The sequence below is a fragment of the Hyperolius riggenbachi genome, chromosome 6 (genome assembly GCF_040937935.1).
Source record: "Hyperolius riggenbachi isolate aHypRig1 chromosome 6, aHypRig1.pri, whole genome shotgun sequence".
Classification (NCBI taxonomy): domain Eukaryota; kingdom Metazoa; phylum Chordata; class Amphibia; order Anura; family Hyperoliidae; genus Hyperolius; species Hyperolius riggenbachi.
The window spans coordinates 165,916,563-165,931,482 of NC_090651.1; the positions used below are offsets into that span (position 1 = coordinate 165,916,563).

The following is a 14,920-nucleotide window of genomic DNA, read 5'->3' on the forward strand; positions in this document are numbered from 1 at the left end:
GCTATAATCTTTGGTTAACAGATGTAATAAAAGTTTATGCTTCACAGAAGCCTACCACGGTAGGGTTTGATTTACTAAGGCATCTTGAGACCTTCAAGCATATCCAGCACAAAGTCCTAAATGATCCAGAAAACCCTCCATAAATCAGGCCCACAGAATCCATAAACGAGTCCAAAAGCAATAACAGAATATAGAAAAACAGGTAGAAAGTACATCTTCTCCAGAAAATTAACACTGAACTTTTAATATTAGCGTTCAGTTTATAAACGGTTCACAGTCACAAGTTACAAAACAAAAAAAGTGTAAACAATTTAGGACAATATGCACTAGAATATTAATCAAAGCTGGACCCCAGGCAGACAAATAAGAACAGAGAACTGATTATGTACAAGTTTTAACCTATCCAAAAGTTTTACGTTCTGGCCAGCCTGTCCTGTGAGTCAGATGGCCAAGCCACATAGCACACCTTTTTATCTCTCTGTAACTAAACAACACAGCCAACTGATGGGACAGCTTTGATGGCATTACAATGAGGAGTTACAACTGTGATCTCCTGGCCCATAATCAATGTTCACACTGGTAGACTTACAGCATTGTGAAATGTAATAAAGCCTGACTGGCTCATAGTGCAGTCCTCTAGATCACAGTGTAAGTCTGAGTGTGCAAAGGACTACTTCAAGGCGATATAAAGTTACACCTTGTTACTTATATATTAGCTGTATTTAAAAGTTGCATTAAATTATTCTTTATTAAATACATATTTTGGTTAAAGCATGGAGTTTTGAATCAGGATGATACCATTTTTGGTTAAATGAAAAGAAAGTGTAAGCTTTCAGCTAATAAACCTTCAGACTCAATTCCTGTATGCTCTGAAGCAGGCTTATTAGCTGAAAGCTTACTCTTTCTTTTCAGTTAACCAAAAAATTGTATCATCCTGATACAAAACAATTTGCTTTTACTGATGGCTAACACGGTACAATACTCTAGTCCTACTACATATTTGGGTTAGTTAGTAATTTGATTACATTTGCCTGTAGTTCAGCTTTAAAAATAAATATGGAATATTGTCTCAGAAAAAAAAAAGTTACAGTTAAGTACTTTACAAAGTGCATTTCTCTTGGGACGGCTTGGTCAAACTAAGTCCACCATTTTATTTGAGGATATATTTTGTGTTAGCTGGCAATGTTAAGCATGGCTTATCACGCCATATTAATGTGTCTCCCAATGGGAAATACCCATTACAGACATGCACATATATTAGGTGACAAAGACTAATAATCTTAGAGACATGCTTTCTCTCCTAAGCATTCCTGACATAATTTAATAACAGCAGCCTAACATTCAGTGCTACCCCTATTGCACCCCAAGTCCATAATAATAGGGTTCATCTGGGCGGTAGCCATATGCGGTTGCAGGTCTCCCAGGTATACCAGTGGGCTGTCCAAAATTGTCAAAACTGATTCTAAAAGAGAAAAGAAAGTACAATGCATCAGAGCTTACTAAGAAACAACTTACAAACTTATATGAGTAGTGTCAGACACCAACTGATAAAAAAAGGACCATTTTCAGTATGTGTGGTTAAAAGGCAAAATATATTGTTACATGAGCATTTTTAGCATATCCTATATGTGCTTTTTTACTGGAGCTTTAATGCATTCCTTATAATGAAGGGCATACACATCTATAATTTCCAGGTAAAGAATGTGATACTTTGATCCTTGGGGGGGGGGGGGGGGGGGGGCAGGGGTTTTTAGTTTAAGGGCAATGATTTTATTCCTGTGATTTATCCTTCACCTAAATCAGGGTACAAAGATGCTTAAGGGGCTAAACTTGATGTGTATTTTTTCAAGCTAGGTAACTATAGAGTAACATGAATGAACAGATCCTTAATTTTTGCGACTACCCAAAACAAGTTCAGACAGTTTTTGGCAAACTGCTATGCCGAAGTTTATAAATAATTTTATGCAAACTATCTGCAGACTGTCAAAATGCGTTTTGGCCAAGCCTATGCAGTTGTGGTATTACAATATTACTCTGTTTGAATTATGTGGTTTTGAGGTGTTCAAGAAGTCACCAAACCAGTTCTAGGACTGGCCATATAATTCTAATAATATTTACCAATGAGCTATATTACAGTATTACTTTTGACAGTGGTGTGTATGCACTAATCTGTTAAGCAGGTTAGGCCTTGGTAGGGGATTGGTAAGGTATAGCACTACCCAATATTAGAATATTGGTAATTTTACTAATATTCTACTAGTTGTTCTCTCTGGCGCCCAATACTTCCCTGGCACCCATTTTGAATGTACGCATGGGGATGTCAGTCTGTCAGTACTCAGACCACATGCTGCACACTGCATCAAATTGGTCTGCATAGCTGTCGTCCCAGAGGCAAGCCTCTTCTAACGATAAGGCACAAGAAAACCCGCACACAGTTTTCCGAAGACAAGCAGACTAAGGACATGGTTTACTGGAACCATATCCTGTGCCTCTTATGTGTGCGTTGTGGCAACCAGGTGTGGAATACAAAGTTAAGTGTGTCATGCCTACAGTTAAGCATGGTGGTGGGAAGGTCATAGTTTGGGGCTGCATGAGTGCTGCCGGCACTGGGAAGCGACAGATCACTGAGGTAACCATGTATGCCAACATGTAATGTGACATATTGAAGCAGAGCATGATCCTCTCCCTTTGGGCACTGGGACACAGGGCAGTATTTCAACATGATAATAACTCCAAACACACCTCCAAAGCAACAAATGCCTTGCTAAAAAAAATAACGGTAAAGATGCTGGACTAGCCACGCATGTCTCCAGACTTATAACATACTGAGTATCTGTAGGGCATCCTCAAACAGGAGGAGGAGTGCATGGCCTCTAACATCTATAAGCTTCGTGATAGCATCATGGTGGAGTGGAAGTAGCTTCTAATGGCAATCGGTTAAGCTCTAGTAAATTGCATGCCGAAAACTGTCCAGAACTGTCAGTGCTGGAAAATAATTGACACTTTCAGCAGAACTTTGACATTCTTCACTGAGGGATGTACTCACTTTAGTTGCCAGCGGTTTAGACATTAATGGCTGTGTTGAATTATTTTGATGGGACAGCAAATTTACACTGTTATACATGCTGTACACTAACTACATTGTATCAAAGTTTCATATCTTCAGTGTTGTCCCATGAAATAATATAATGAAATATTTACAAAAATATGTGAGAGGTGTACAAATTTGTTAGATACCATAGATCATAACCTCTAAACATACTGTAGATCATAACCTCTAAAATAGATATGTGCTATATTCACCCAGTGCCAAATGTGTGTTGACCAAGGAGGTCTCCATTCTGAAGCTGACAATCATTGAACATATCTGGGCTCACTGCACCTTCAGATGGCATCAGTCCTTCAAAGAGCAATAACTTCATGTTAATTCCAATAAAAATTGTATCGCACATTCTTTCTTGGAAAACAAAACATAGCCCAGTGTTTACCTGCACTATAAAACAAATCAGGCCTTTCCAGAATGTCTCCTTCATGGATAAATGGTTCAATGGGTTCATCACCATATAGATACTGCTCATTTTCATCCATTTGTCGACTTTCTACCATTTCTAGCCATTGAGAGTTGTGCCAGCGGAATTTCTCACTTTGTATCTTTTTTGCCCATTCTTCATCATATTCCTAAAAATGAATACATATGATGGTTATATTAATAATGATTAAACTATTACATCTCCAAGTTAAAAATGTTCATTTAAAAAAAATCTAAATTCAACTAGTTTTATAATAGTTTATGGCACTAAAAGTCCAAAGATTTTCCGGAACTGGCAGTCATTCTAGCGCCCGTTTTTGAAACAGGGTTAATTGACTAGTCTTACAATACAACTAACATGCATATGCTCACATCTGTTTTACACTCAAGTTATTGGTGAATTTTATTCACTGCTTCAATTGAGCTAAACGCTGTTTGCAACATAAGCTTACAGTTATGAGCATTTAAATGTATGTAGTATTCAACTTTAAAGCAAACCTGAGAGACAAGGAGGGAGAAAAAAACTACCTAGGGCTTCCTCCAGCACCCTCCAGACTGATCATTCCCTCGCCATCCTCATCCACCACCTGGATCGTTCACAATTGGCCCCGAAAGTCCAATTGCACAGCCCGACCACATGCCTCCCTGTCGTTGGCAGCATTATGCGTCTGCACAGTACTACTACTCCGGGGCAGTTACCGGCCATGAAGGAGCGTGCACGGCCAGACTGAGCCTGCGCCAACTGGAGGACTTTCTGAGCTCAATTGCGGACAAGTCAGGTGGCGGAGGAGGAAAGCGAGGGAGCGATCAGCCTGGTGGAGTCCTGGAGGAAGCCCCAGGTATGTATAATTTTTGCACCAACTGGAGGACTTTCTGAGCTCAATTGCAGACAAGTCAGGCGGTGGAGGAGGAAAGCGAGGGAGCGATCAGCCTGGAGGGGGCTGGAGGAAGCCCCAAATATGTATACTTTTTTTTCTCCCTCCCCATCTCAGGTACCCTTTCATTGTATGTTCTGTTTTTAATTCTCTTTCAAGATTAATGGATAATTATCTATTCCTTTGACATTCCTGCTTCATTTTTTATGAAGACTTGATAAAACATTTTTCAAATTTAATTGGATATTAAAGAGAATCTGTATTGTTAAAATCGCTCAAAAGTAAACATACCAGTGCGTTAGGGGACATCTCCTATTACCCTCTGTCACAATTTCGCCGCTCCTCGCCGCATTAAAAGTGGTTAAACACAGTTTTAAAAAGTTTGTTTGTAAACAAACAAAATGGCCACCAAAACAGGAAGTAGGTTGATGTACACTATGTCCACACATAGAAAAATACATCCATACACAAGCAGGCTGTATACACAATTCCTTTTGAATCTCAAGAGATCATTTGTGTGTTTCTTTCCCCCATGCACTGAAGTTTCAGGCTGCTCTTTTCTTCCTGCAAACAGCTTTGCCCTTGTTTGTAATTCCTCAGTATGTGAAAGCCCAGCCAGCTCAGAGGACGATTTATCCAGCTTGTAAAAGATAAGAGAGAAGCTGCTCTAATCTAAATAATACACAGGCAGTGTGCATAGAGGGGCCTGGAAGGGGGAGTTCATAGCAGAACCACAACACTGAAGAACTTGGCAGCCTTCCAGACACAGGCTGACAAGTCTGACAGGGGAAAGATACATTGATTTATTACAGAGACAGTGATAGTATAAAGTGCTGCAGTTAGCCAGAACACATTAGAATAGCTTTTGGAACTTGTAGGATGATAAAAAACAGGATGCAATTTTTGTTACGGAGTCTCTTTAAAGAGACTCCGTAACAAAAATTGCATCCTGTTTTTTATCATCCTACAAGTTCCAAAAGCTATTCTGATGTGTTGTGGCTTACTGCAGCACTTTGTACTATCACAGTCTCTGTAATAAATCAACTTATCTCTCTCTTGTCAGACTGGTCAGCCTGTGTCTGGAAGGCTGCCAAGTTCTTCAATGTTGTGGTTCTGCTATGAACTCCCCCTTCCAGGCCCCTCTATGAACACTGCCTGTGTGTTATTTAGATTAGAGCAGCTTCTCTCTTCTCTTTTACAAGCTGGATAAATCGTCCTCTGAGCTGGCTGGGCTTTCACATAGTGAGGAATTACAGACAAGGGCAAAGCTGTTTGCAGGAAGAAAAGAGCAGCCTGAAACTTCAGTGCATGAGAGATGCAGGGGGAAAGAAACACACAAATGATCTCTTGAGATTCAAAAGAAAGGCTGTATACAGCCTGCTTGTGTATGGATGTATTTTCTATGTGTGGACATACTGTACATCAACCTACTTCCTGTTTTGGTGGCCATTTTGTTTGTTTATAAACAAACTTTTTAAAACTGTTTTTAACCACTTTTAATGCGGCGGGGAGCAGCGAAATTGTGACAGAGGGTAATAGGAGATGTCCCCTAACGCACTGGTATGTTTACTTCTGTGTGATTTTAACAATACAGATTCTCTTTAAAGATTTTGCTCACACCATTCATGGATGCAGATTTTATACAGTATGTAGACTCTCAATGTGATTCATAGATCACATGGGTTACACCTGTCTGTTAAAATCAATCATAAGTTTTGTAACGGAATATATGCCATATTAACATATCTGTGTAATCATACTCCATTCAGAAAAGCATTCAAACTTAGCTTAGTGTACTTTGTGTGTCTTTAGCTTTGTGTTTATTGGGAAACATGGTGACAAGGGTGCACAGAGCCACAGTAACAACGACACTGCTCAGAACAGCCACAATGGCCTACCTCTAATGGTGCCCATACTGTACACGGTACAATAAAAAAATTCGATTTTCCCATTTATCAAACCAAAACGATCAAATCAAATGAAAGTCAAAAATAATATTTTTTTCAATCAAGAAAAACAAACAACTATAGCGTTTTTTCAATAAAAATCAGGTCGGACAAGTTGGAAAAGTCTTTATATTCGATCTAACAGAATAATAAAACAAAATTATCTAATCCAAAAAAAATAATAAAAAAAAAAAATTGTACCATGTATGGACACCATTAGAGAAACTAATGTAAATAAAGCACCAGCCTCTTGCTCGGTGCAGTTGTCCAACCATTCTACACCCCGCCCCCTTTGTTACCTATTCCATTTCTCCCAAAGACTTTTTGTAATTATTATGATTTGGAAAATGTTGATGGTGAGCTATTGATGAGGATTGCCAGTTATTACATCTGTATCTCAATGCGTATACTTAGTTTTGTATACTTTGGCTGCAGCTCTTATCTGGAGTGCGCTAATTATGCAGCCATACTTTTGCACAGATCCTGGAGTATACAAATAGGTATTGGAGTGCTAATATACTGTATAACTTTCTTTGTTGCACAGACTAACCAGCAAGCTCATGGTGACCCAGAACTCATTGGAGTGTGTAAGGGACACAGGGATATTGCATATATTCAGCAGTGTTGCTCTGGGAGACATCTCAAGCTCACTCCAACCTGAATTATCGCAAATTCTTTCTGTTTTAGGAAAGAAAACTTTTATTTTTCTTAACATCTTAGTAAGGGGGCTTTTAGGACCATTGTAGTCCCTTACACACTCCAATGAGTTCTGGGTCACCATGAGCTTGCTGGTTAGTCTGTGCCTCTCGGATTCACAAGCCCTACTCCATAGAGCCAAATTAATCCATGGCATGCACTGATGAGGATCAAACAATCCGAAATAGTCTGTATGCATGTTGGATTATTATGGCTCTGTACAAATTAACAAACTGACACATCATTGCATTCCAGCGGTTGTGGAGGTGTGTTTAGCTTCTAAGGGTACAATGGTTAAAGGGACTCCGAGCAGTGCAGAAACTATGGAAAGATGCATATCATTTTAAAGCTCTCTTTCTCCTCTTTCCAATGATATATATCCCGCTGCCCTACACCTTTTAGTTTTTGCTATTTTCGCGATTGAAATTGCCGCGGCCGTGAATTCAATCGTGAAAATAAAGAAAACTAAAAGGCGTAGGACAACGATTTAGGTGTCGCCAGAAAGAGGAGAAAGAGAGCTTTAAAATGATATCCATCTTTCCATAGTTACATTGTATTACACAGGGCGACTTTTTCTGCTGAATGGAGCTGCTGACACTGGGGAAAGTGTCGTCCTGTGTAATACAAGTAACTATGGAAAGATGGATATCATTTTAAAGCTCTCTTTCTCCTCTTTCTGGCGACACCTAAATCGTCGCTCTACGCCTTTTAGTTTTCTTTATTTTCGCGATTGAAATCGCGGCCGCGGCAATTTCAATCGCGAAAATAGCGAAAACTAAAAGGCGTAGGGCCGCGGTTTATATAGCATTGGAAAGAGGAGAAAGAGCTTTAAAATGATATGCATCTTTCCATAGTTTCTGCACTGCTCGGAGTCCCTTTAATTTGCATATATTCAGCAGTGTTGCTCTGGGAGACATCTCAAGCTCACTCCAACCTGAATTATCGCAAATTCTTTCTGTTTTAGGAAAGCAAACTTTTGTTTTTCTTTGTTGCAGTCTTGGACAAACAAGTATTTGGCAACATTATTCTCTGGACTGCACACACATATATATATATATATATATATATATATATATATATATATATATATATATATATTACTGTATATATGCATTTCCACAAAGTAAACTTTGGAGCTTACAAATTAGTATGGGAATGCAAACAACATATTTCTTTTGAAGAACCATTACTGATTTTCTACTTACCAGATTTAATTGACCTACGTGTAGATACCATCTGCTTTAGGTTTGCAGAACTTACTATGCATATATATGTGCATGATATTTGCATGATTGAGTGCAAACAACTTAACCCTTTCCATACCAGCAGTCTCTGGCTCCTTAAAGTAAACCAGAGACTAAGCACCCTCATGTATTTTACCATATATATCAGTAGGAACATTAGAGAAAACACCTACCCTGTTTTCGGTTTCATCCTACACTGCTCAGCCCACCTGTTATCAGCCATGATAAAATCCCTAACTGAGCATTCAGTCTGGCTTTGCTCAAGAATTATTATAGCTGAGTCTGTCTTCTCTGATGTCTTTTCAAGCCCAAGCCTGCCCCTTTCTGGCTCTGCTATAATGACTCCGCTATAATGATTCCTGAGCAAAGCCAGACTTAATTCTCAGGTCGGGGATTTTATCAGGGCTGCTAACAGGCAGGCTGAGCAGTGAAGGATGAAACAGAAATCAGGGTAGGTGTTTTCTCTGATGTTCCCACTGATATATATGGTAAAATACATGAGGGTGCTACGGCTCTGGTTCACTTTAAGCTTTGCAACAAATTGCCGCACGGACCCACCACTCTCCCATCGCTGCATGCCACTCGCTCTGCTGTGGCTATAACAGCAGTGCTATGTGAGCCAGTCAGGAGCAGTTTTCATTGGCTCCTAAAAGTGTAAACACGTTGGGCCAATGTGAATGGCTCTCACTAGAAGCCAATGAAAGCAGCTCCTGACAGGCTAACAGCTCGGCCGTCATAGCGACGGCAGAATACGGGCATGCAGGGAAGGCGAGAGCGGGAGGTCTGCGAGGCGTGATAATTTACATTTACACCCTGGCAGGAGTGAACAGCCACAAACATGGCATAAATGTTAAGTACCGCGGTCTGGAAGTGGTTAAATAACATTTCTTTTTGTTGTCACTATACAGGGTGTCTTATTTGATGGAACAGAAGCTTAGGGGTTTCATATATTTTATACTGCCTAGTTGCTATTGTTTTATCAGAAGTATTTAATATGGTATAACTGATATTTTATCGAAAATAATTAACTCAATGAGATTTCTTGGCACATTTTTTCTTTCTACATGTACCCTACCAACCTGCTTGATTTGGGGGGGGGGGGGGGGGGGGGCGGAGGGTTTGAAGTGCCATATCAAACCCATGCAAAAAACATGCTTCAGTGCTGATGTTCAACTATAGATTAACCCCTTTACATTTCAGGACATGAATTCAACATTTCCCTTGCATTCCAGGATGTGAAATTCACTTCCTCCTTTGAGAGCCGCTGCCGCGTGTGCACGCCTCAATCATCACCACATGATACATACATGATACATACACCATCGAGCATGCACCTGTGTAAAAGCGAATGATTGCTGCTGTACTAAATAGCAGTGATCATTCATAAAAATGAGAAAAAAGAGAAGTCAAAAGTTTTTAAAAAAAAAAAGTTTATTAAAGTGACAGTGTCACACCAAGGGCTAGTTCACACAGAGGTTAAACAGAAATCGCTGCATTTGTTGTTTAAACGCTGTCCATTTAAATGAATGGACAGAGATTTTTAAACATTGATTCGGCCCCCTTGAAGTTTTCCACATTTTACTGTCACATATTACTGCCACAAACATGAATCAATTTTATTGGAATGCCACGTGAAAGACCAATACAAATTTGGTGTACACGTGAGAAGTGGAACGAAAAATCATACAGGATTCCAAACATTTTTTTTTTAAATAACTGCAAAGTGGGGTGTGCTTAATTATTCAGCCCCCTTAGTCAATACTTTGTAGAACCACCTTTTTCTGCAATTACAGCTGCCAGTCTTTTAGGGTATGTCTCTACCAGCTTTGCACATCTAGAGACTGAAATCCTTGCCCATTCTTCTTTGCAAAACAGCTCCAGCTCACTCAGATTAGATGGACAGCGTTTGTGAACAGCAGTTTTTTAGATCTTGCTACAGATTCTCGATTGGATTTAGATCTGGACTTTGACTGGGCTATTCTAACACATGGATATGTTTTGTTTTAAACCATTTCATTGTTGCCCTGGCTTTATGTTTAGGGTCGTTGTCCTGCTGGAAGGTGAACCTCCGCCCCAGTCTCAAGTCTTTTGTAGACTCCAAGAGGTTTTCTTCCAAGATTGCCCTGTATTTGGCTCCATCCATCTTCCCATCAACTCTGACCAGCTTCCCTGTCCCTGCTGAAGAGAAGCAACCCCAGAGCATAATGCTGCCACCTCCCTATTTGACAGTGGGGATGGTGTGTTCAGAGTTATGTGCAGTGTTAGTTTTCCGCCATACATAGAGTTTTGCATTTTGGCCAAAAAGTTCAATTTTGGTCTCATCTGACCAGAGCACCTACTTCCACATGTTTGTTGTGTCCCCCATATGGCTTGTGGCAAACTGCAAACAGGACTCCTTATGCTTTTCTGTTAACAATGGCTTTCTTCTTGCCATTCTTCCATAAAGGCCAACTTTGTGCAGTACACGACTAATAGACAGATTACCCCACCTGAGCTGTAGATCTCTGCAGCCCATCCAAAGTCACCATGGGCCTCTTGACTGCATTTCTGATCAGCACTCTCCTTGTTCGGCCTGTGAGTTTAGGTGGACGGCCTTGTCTTGGTAGGTTTACAGTTGTGCCATACTCCTTCCATTTCTGAATGATCGCTTGAACAGTGCTCCGTGGGAAGTTCAAGGCTTTGGAAATCTTTTTGTAGCCTAAGCCTGCTTTAAATTTCTCAATAACTTTATAACTGACCTGTCTCGTGTGTTCTTTGGACTTCGTGGTGTTGTTGCTCCCAATATTCTCTTCGACAACCTCTGAGGCTGTCACAGAGCAGCTGTAATTGTACTGACATTAGATTACACACAGGTGCACTCTATTTAGTCATTAGCACTCATCAGGCAATGTCTATGGGCCACTGACTGCACTCAGACCAAAGGGGGATGAAAAATTACGCACACCCTACTTTGCAGTTATTTATTTGTAAAAAAAATTGGAATCATGTATGATTTTCGTTCCACTTCCCACATGTACACCACTTTGTATTGGTCTTTCACGTGGAATTCCAATAAAACTGATTCAGGTTTGTGGCAGTAATATGACTTGTAAATAGTGATAGATGCAAAACGGAAAAAATGCACCTTTATTTCCAAATAAAATATTGTCGCCATACATTGTGATAGGGACATAATTTTAACGGTGTAATAACCGGGACATATGAGCAAATACAATACGTGACTTAATTATGGAGGCATGTATTATTTTAAAACTATAATTGCTGAAAACTGAGAAATAATCATTTTTTCCGTTTTTTTCTTATTCTTCCTGTTAAAATGCATTTACAGTAAAGTGGCTCTTAGCAAAATGTACCCCCCAAAGAAAGCCTAATTGGTGGCGGAAAAAACAAGATATAGATCAGTTCATTGTGATAAGTAGTGATAAAGTTATAGGCTAATGAATGGGAGGTGAACATTTCTCAAGTGAAAACGATGGAATGCGAATGGGTTAAACACTAATGGATTTACTTACCGCTATGATATCAAGAGTGTTATCACACACTTTTCGAATCTCTGCATTTTTATCATGCATTAAATCTATGAGATAGGCAGGAGCCTCTGCATGGACTATCTTAAGGAAAATGTATAAATCAGAATTATCACAATTAAAATATTTTTTATTTTCCATCTCACAAAATATAACAGATCATCGCATACAATCACAGGCCAAACTGAACGAATCCTGTTGTGAAGTTCATTTACACTTTTACAGTATATGAACACCGGATACTACAATTTGGATCTGATATGTAGGTGTCAGCAACTTACCTCCAGGATCCTGCGATGCATCCATCGCCACGGAGACCCGACTTGCTCCCTCCTCTTCCGCGCCAGTGGTTGCTTTGCGTGTGCGCATCCATAGCAACCAGGACGCGCACACAGCCTCAGGCGATGTTGCAGGGCGGGCGCATTTCGGCAAGCGTCCACCCTTTGCCCTCAGACGCCGGAAAGTTAGTGTCAGCTGACATGATTAGTCAGCTGACACTCAGGTAGAATTGTGAACTTGTGTCAGTTGACATGGGTAGTCAGCGGACACCTAGGCTGTTTTATGGACTTGTGTCAGCTGATCAGTTGTCAGCTGACACCCAGGCAAATTCCTTGTGCTGATTGAATGCTGTGATGTGTGGCCGGCCACTGATTGGTTGCATGCCTGTATTTAAAGTTTGCTGTGACACTTTGATGTTGCCTGTGCTAGTTTTGGCTGTGTGCTTTTGCTGGGTGTGATTATTTGTATATCGACCCTCTGCCTGGAATCTGACTACTCTCTGTCTGCCACCTGCATGTGTTCCTCAAAACTTCTGATATTACGTGTATGACCTTGGCTTGTTACTGGACTTTCGCTATCTCCTGTTAGGTTCTGGTGAGTTACATAGTTCACTCTACGTTCAGCTCCTATACCTTGTACCTACAAGGCCTGGGTGTAACTGAAATCAGGCAGGTGTTGCTCTTTACCTCCCGTTCAAGTGGGGACGCGCCACATAGGGTGAAGAAGGTGGTGGTAGATTGGGGCATAGGAGCTGAGCTGTGAGCTGATAACTTGCCAAGCCTGACATTATCACGGTCCTAAAAAAACCCAATATCCAGTTGAGATGGACGTAAACGGGGAACGTTCTCAGATGGAGATTCTCTGCAATCTACTTGCTCAACTTCGAATCTCAGTCGAGGAGGTACAGAAGAATGACTCCCAGATTCAAGAACAGTTGCAGAACCCAGCATCACCCTTGACTCCTGCTGCACCAGTTTCTGTTCCGGCCGTTGATACTATTCCAGCTCCGTCAGATCAAGCGGCCTTTCTTTCCCCAGAGCCTAAACTTCCCCTTCCTGAGAGGTTTTCTGGAGACAAAACCAAGTTTAGGCTCTTTCGTAGAGGTTGCTTCCTTCATTTTTCTTTGCTGCCTAGAACTTACGTTAACGAAAGGACCCATGTTGGTGCTGTAATCTCCTTATTACAAGGTGAGCCACAGGCCTGGGCACTCTGTCTAGTTCAGCCTTTCTCCACCTTTCTACTCTGGAGGAACCCTGCAAATAATTTTTGGATCTCAGGGAACCCCCGCAAATAATTTTTGGATCCCGAGGAACCCCTGAATTTATTATGTAGGAGGCATGGTCTTTAAAAGTAGATGTGGCTGTTTATTTCACTACCCCCATTACACTGCCACACATTATACCGTCTCCTTATCCAAGTGCTTTTTATTAATGTGCTCATTATTATTCTGACCTCCAGTTTAGTGCTGGTTTTTACCGTACTCCCTATTATAATATGAGCATATTCTACTTCCCCCCACGATGGGGGAAAATGCCAGGGAACCCCTGCAGAGTACTCAAGGAACCCTAGGGTTCCAGGGAACCCTGGTTGAGAAAGCCTGGTCTAGTTAAACAACAACATCCGGCCCTCACTAGTACCGATACACTCTTTGAAGCCTTGGCCGTGTTATATGATGATCCTGGCAAGGGGGCGGCGGCAGAAATGGCCCTTCAGTATCTCAGTCAAGGTAGACGTCCTGTGGAAGAGTATGTTACAGAGTTTTGCCAATGGTCTGGAGACACCCTGTGGAATGAACCTACTCTTAAGCATCAATTCAAGATCAGTCCTTCAGAATAATTGAAAGATGAACTTGCTAGAGTTGGGGTCCCAAACACTTTAAAGGATATGATTCGGTTATCCATTCAAATCGATAGAAGTCTTAGGGAGAGACATCAGGAAAAGGTTTGCTCCTTTCGTCCTAATTGGACTTCTTCAGTTCCAGCAACCCCTCCAGTCCCTGCAGCTTCTCCAGTTTCACCAGTGAAATGATGATCCAGAGCCAATGCAAATTGGTGGGTCTAAGATATCTGTTGCTGAAAAAAACAGAAGACGTCTGTGTCTGTATGGGGTGCAAGACATTTTGCTAGGTAGTGTCCTGTTAAGAAAAGGAAGTTGGAAAACTTCAGCGCTTAGGTGAGGTCGAGGAAACTCACCTACGCAGGCAGGTATTTCCTGATTTCCATTATGTAGGTTGGTAAGGTTCATAATTGCCAAGCTTTCATTGATTGTGGGGCTGCAGGGAATTTTTTGGATTTATCGTTAGCTCAGCAACTAGATATTCCAACTGCTGTATTGTCAGAACAATTATGTATTACTGCCATTGAGGATACCCCCCTTCAAAACTGTCAACCAATCACTGAGACTCCTGAGCTGGTGGTCAATGTGGGACTCTTTCATTCGGAGTCCATGAAGTTTTTCTGTCTTAAAGTGAACCTCCGGACTAAAAATCGACTCAGCGGCACTGAAAAGCCTTGGTGTTTCCTTAACAGTTTCACTGCATCAAAACTTTGTTTCTCTTATCCAAGCCTCATTTTTAGCTGCACAGAAGAAAACTGCCCGGGCTTTTTTCCCCTGATGCTGTGCAAAGCATGATGGGATTTCTGATGTTGTTGTTCTCGTTCTGCTGTTTTGGTGCAATTTTTTTATTTTTTACATTTTGAATTTGACATTTGAAGCCTAGCGTGTGCAGCTGGGAGGGGTAATCAGGACACAGGACAGTTGGAACTGTGTCTCCTGCTCCTTGTCACCTCCTTTCAACCAAAAAGATGGCTGCCCCCATGACAAA

At 40.9% G+C, this 14,920-nt stretch overlaps 1 protein-coding gene across 1 annotated transcript in view; it reads right to left on the reverse strand.

Annotated features, from left to right (window-relative positions):
• Positions 1-216: 216 nt before the first annotated feature.
• The window catches only part of KIFAP3 (kinesin associated protein 3), a 185,914-nt gene continuing 171,210 nt past the window's right edge, over positions 217-14,920 (reverse strand). The window contains exons 17-20 of the mRNA XM_068240179.1: positions 11,803-11,888; positions 3,489-3,678; positions 3,304-3,400; positions 217-1,462 (exon numbers count right to left, since the gene is read on the reverse strand). Of these exons, the coding sequence (XP_068096280.1) occupies positions 1,354-1,462; positions 3,304-3,400; positions 3,489-3,678; positions 11,803-11,888 (482 nt within the window). The 3' untranslated portion in view covers positions 217-1,353. The remainder of the gene's footprint in view (positions 1,463-3,303; positions 3,401-3,488; positions 3,679-11,802; positions 11,889-14,920) is intronic.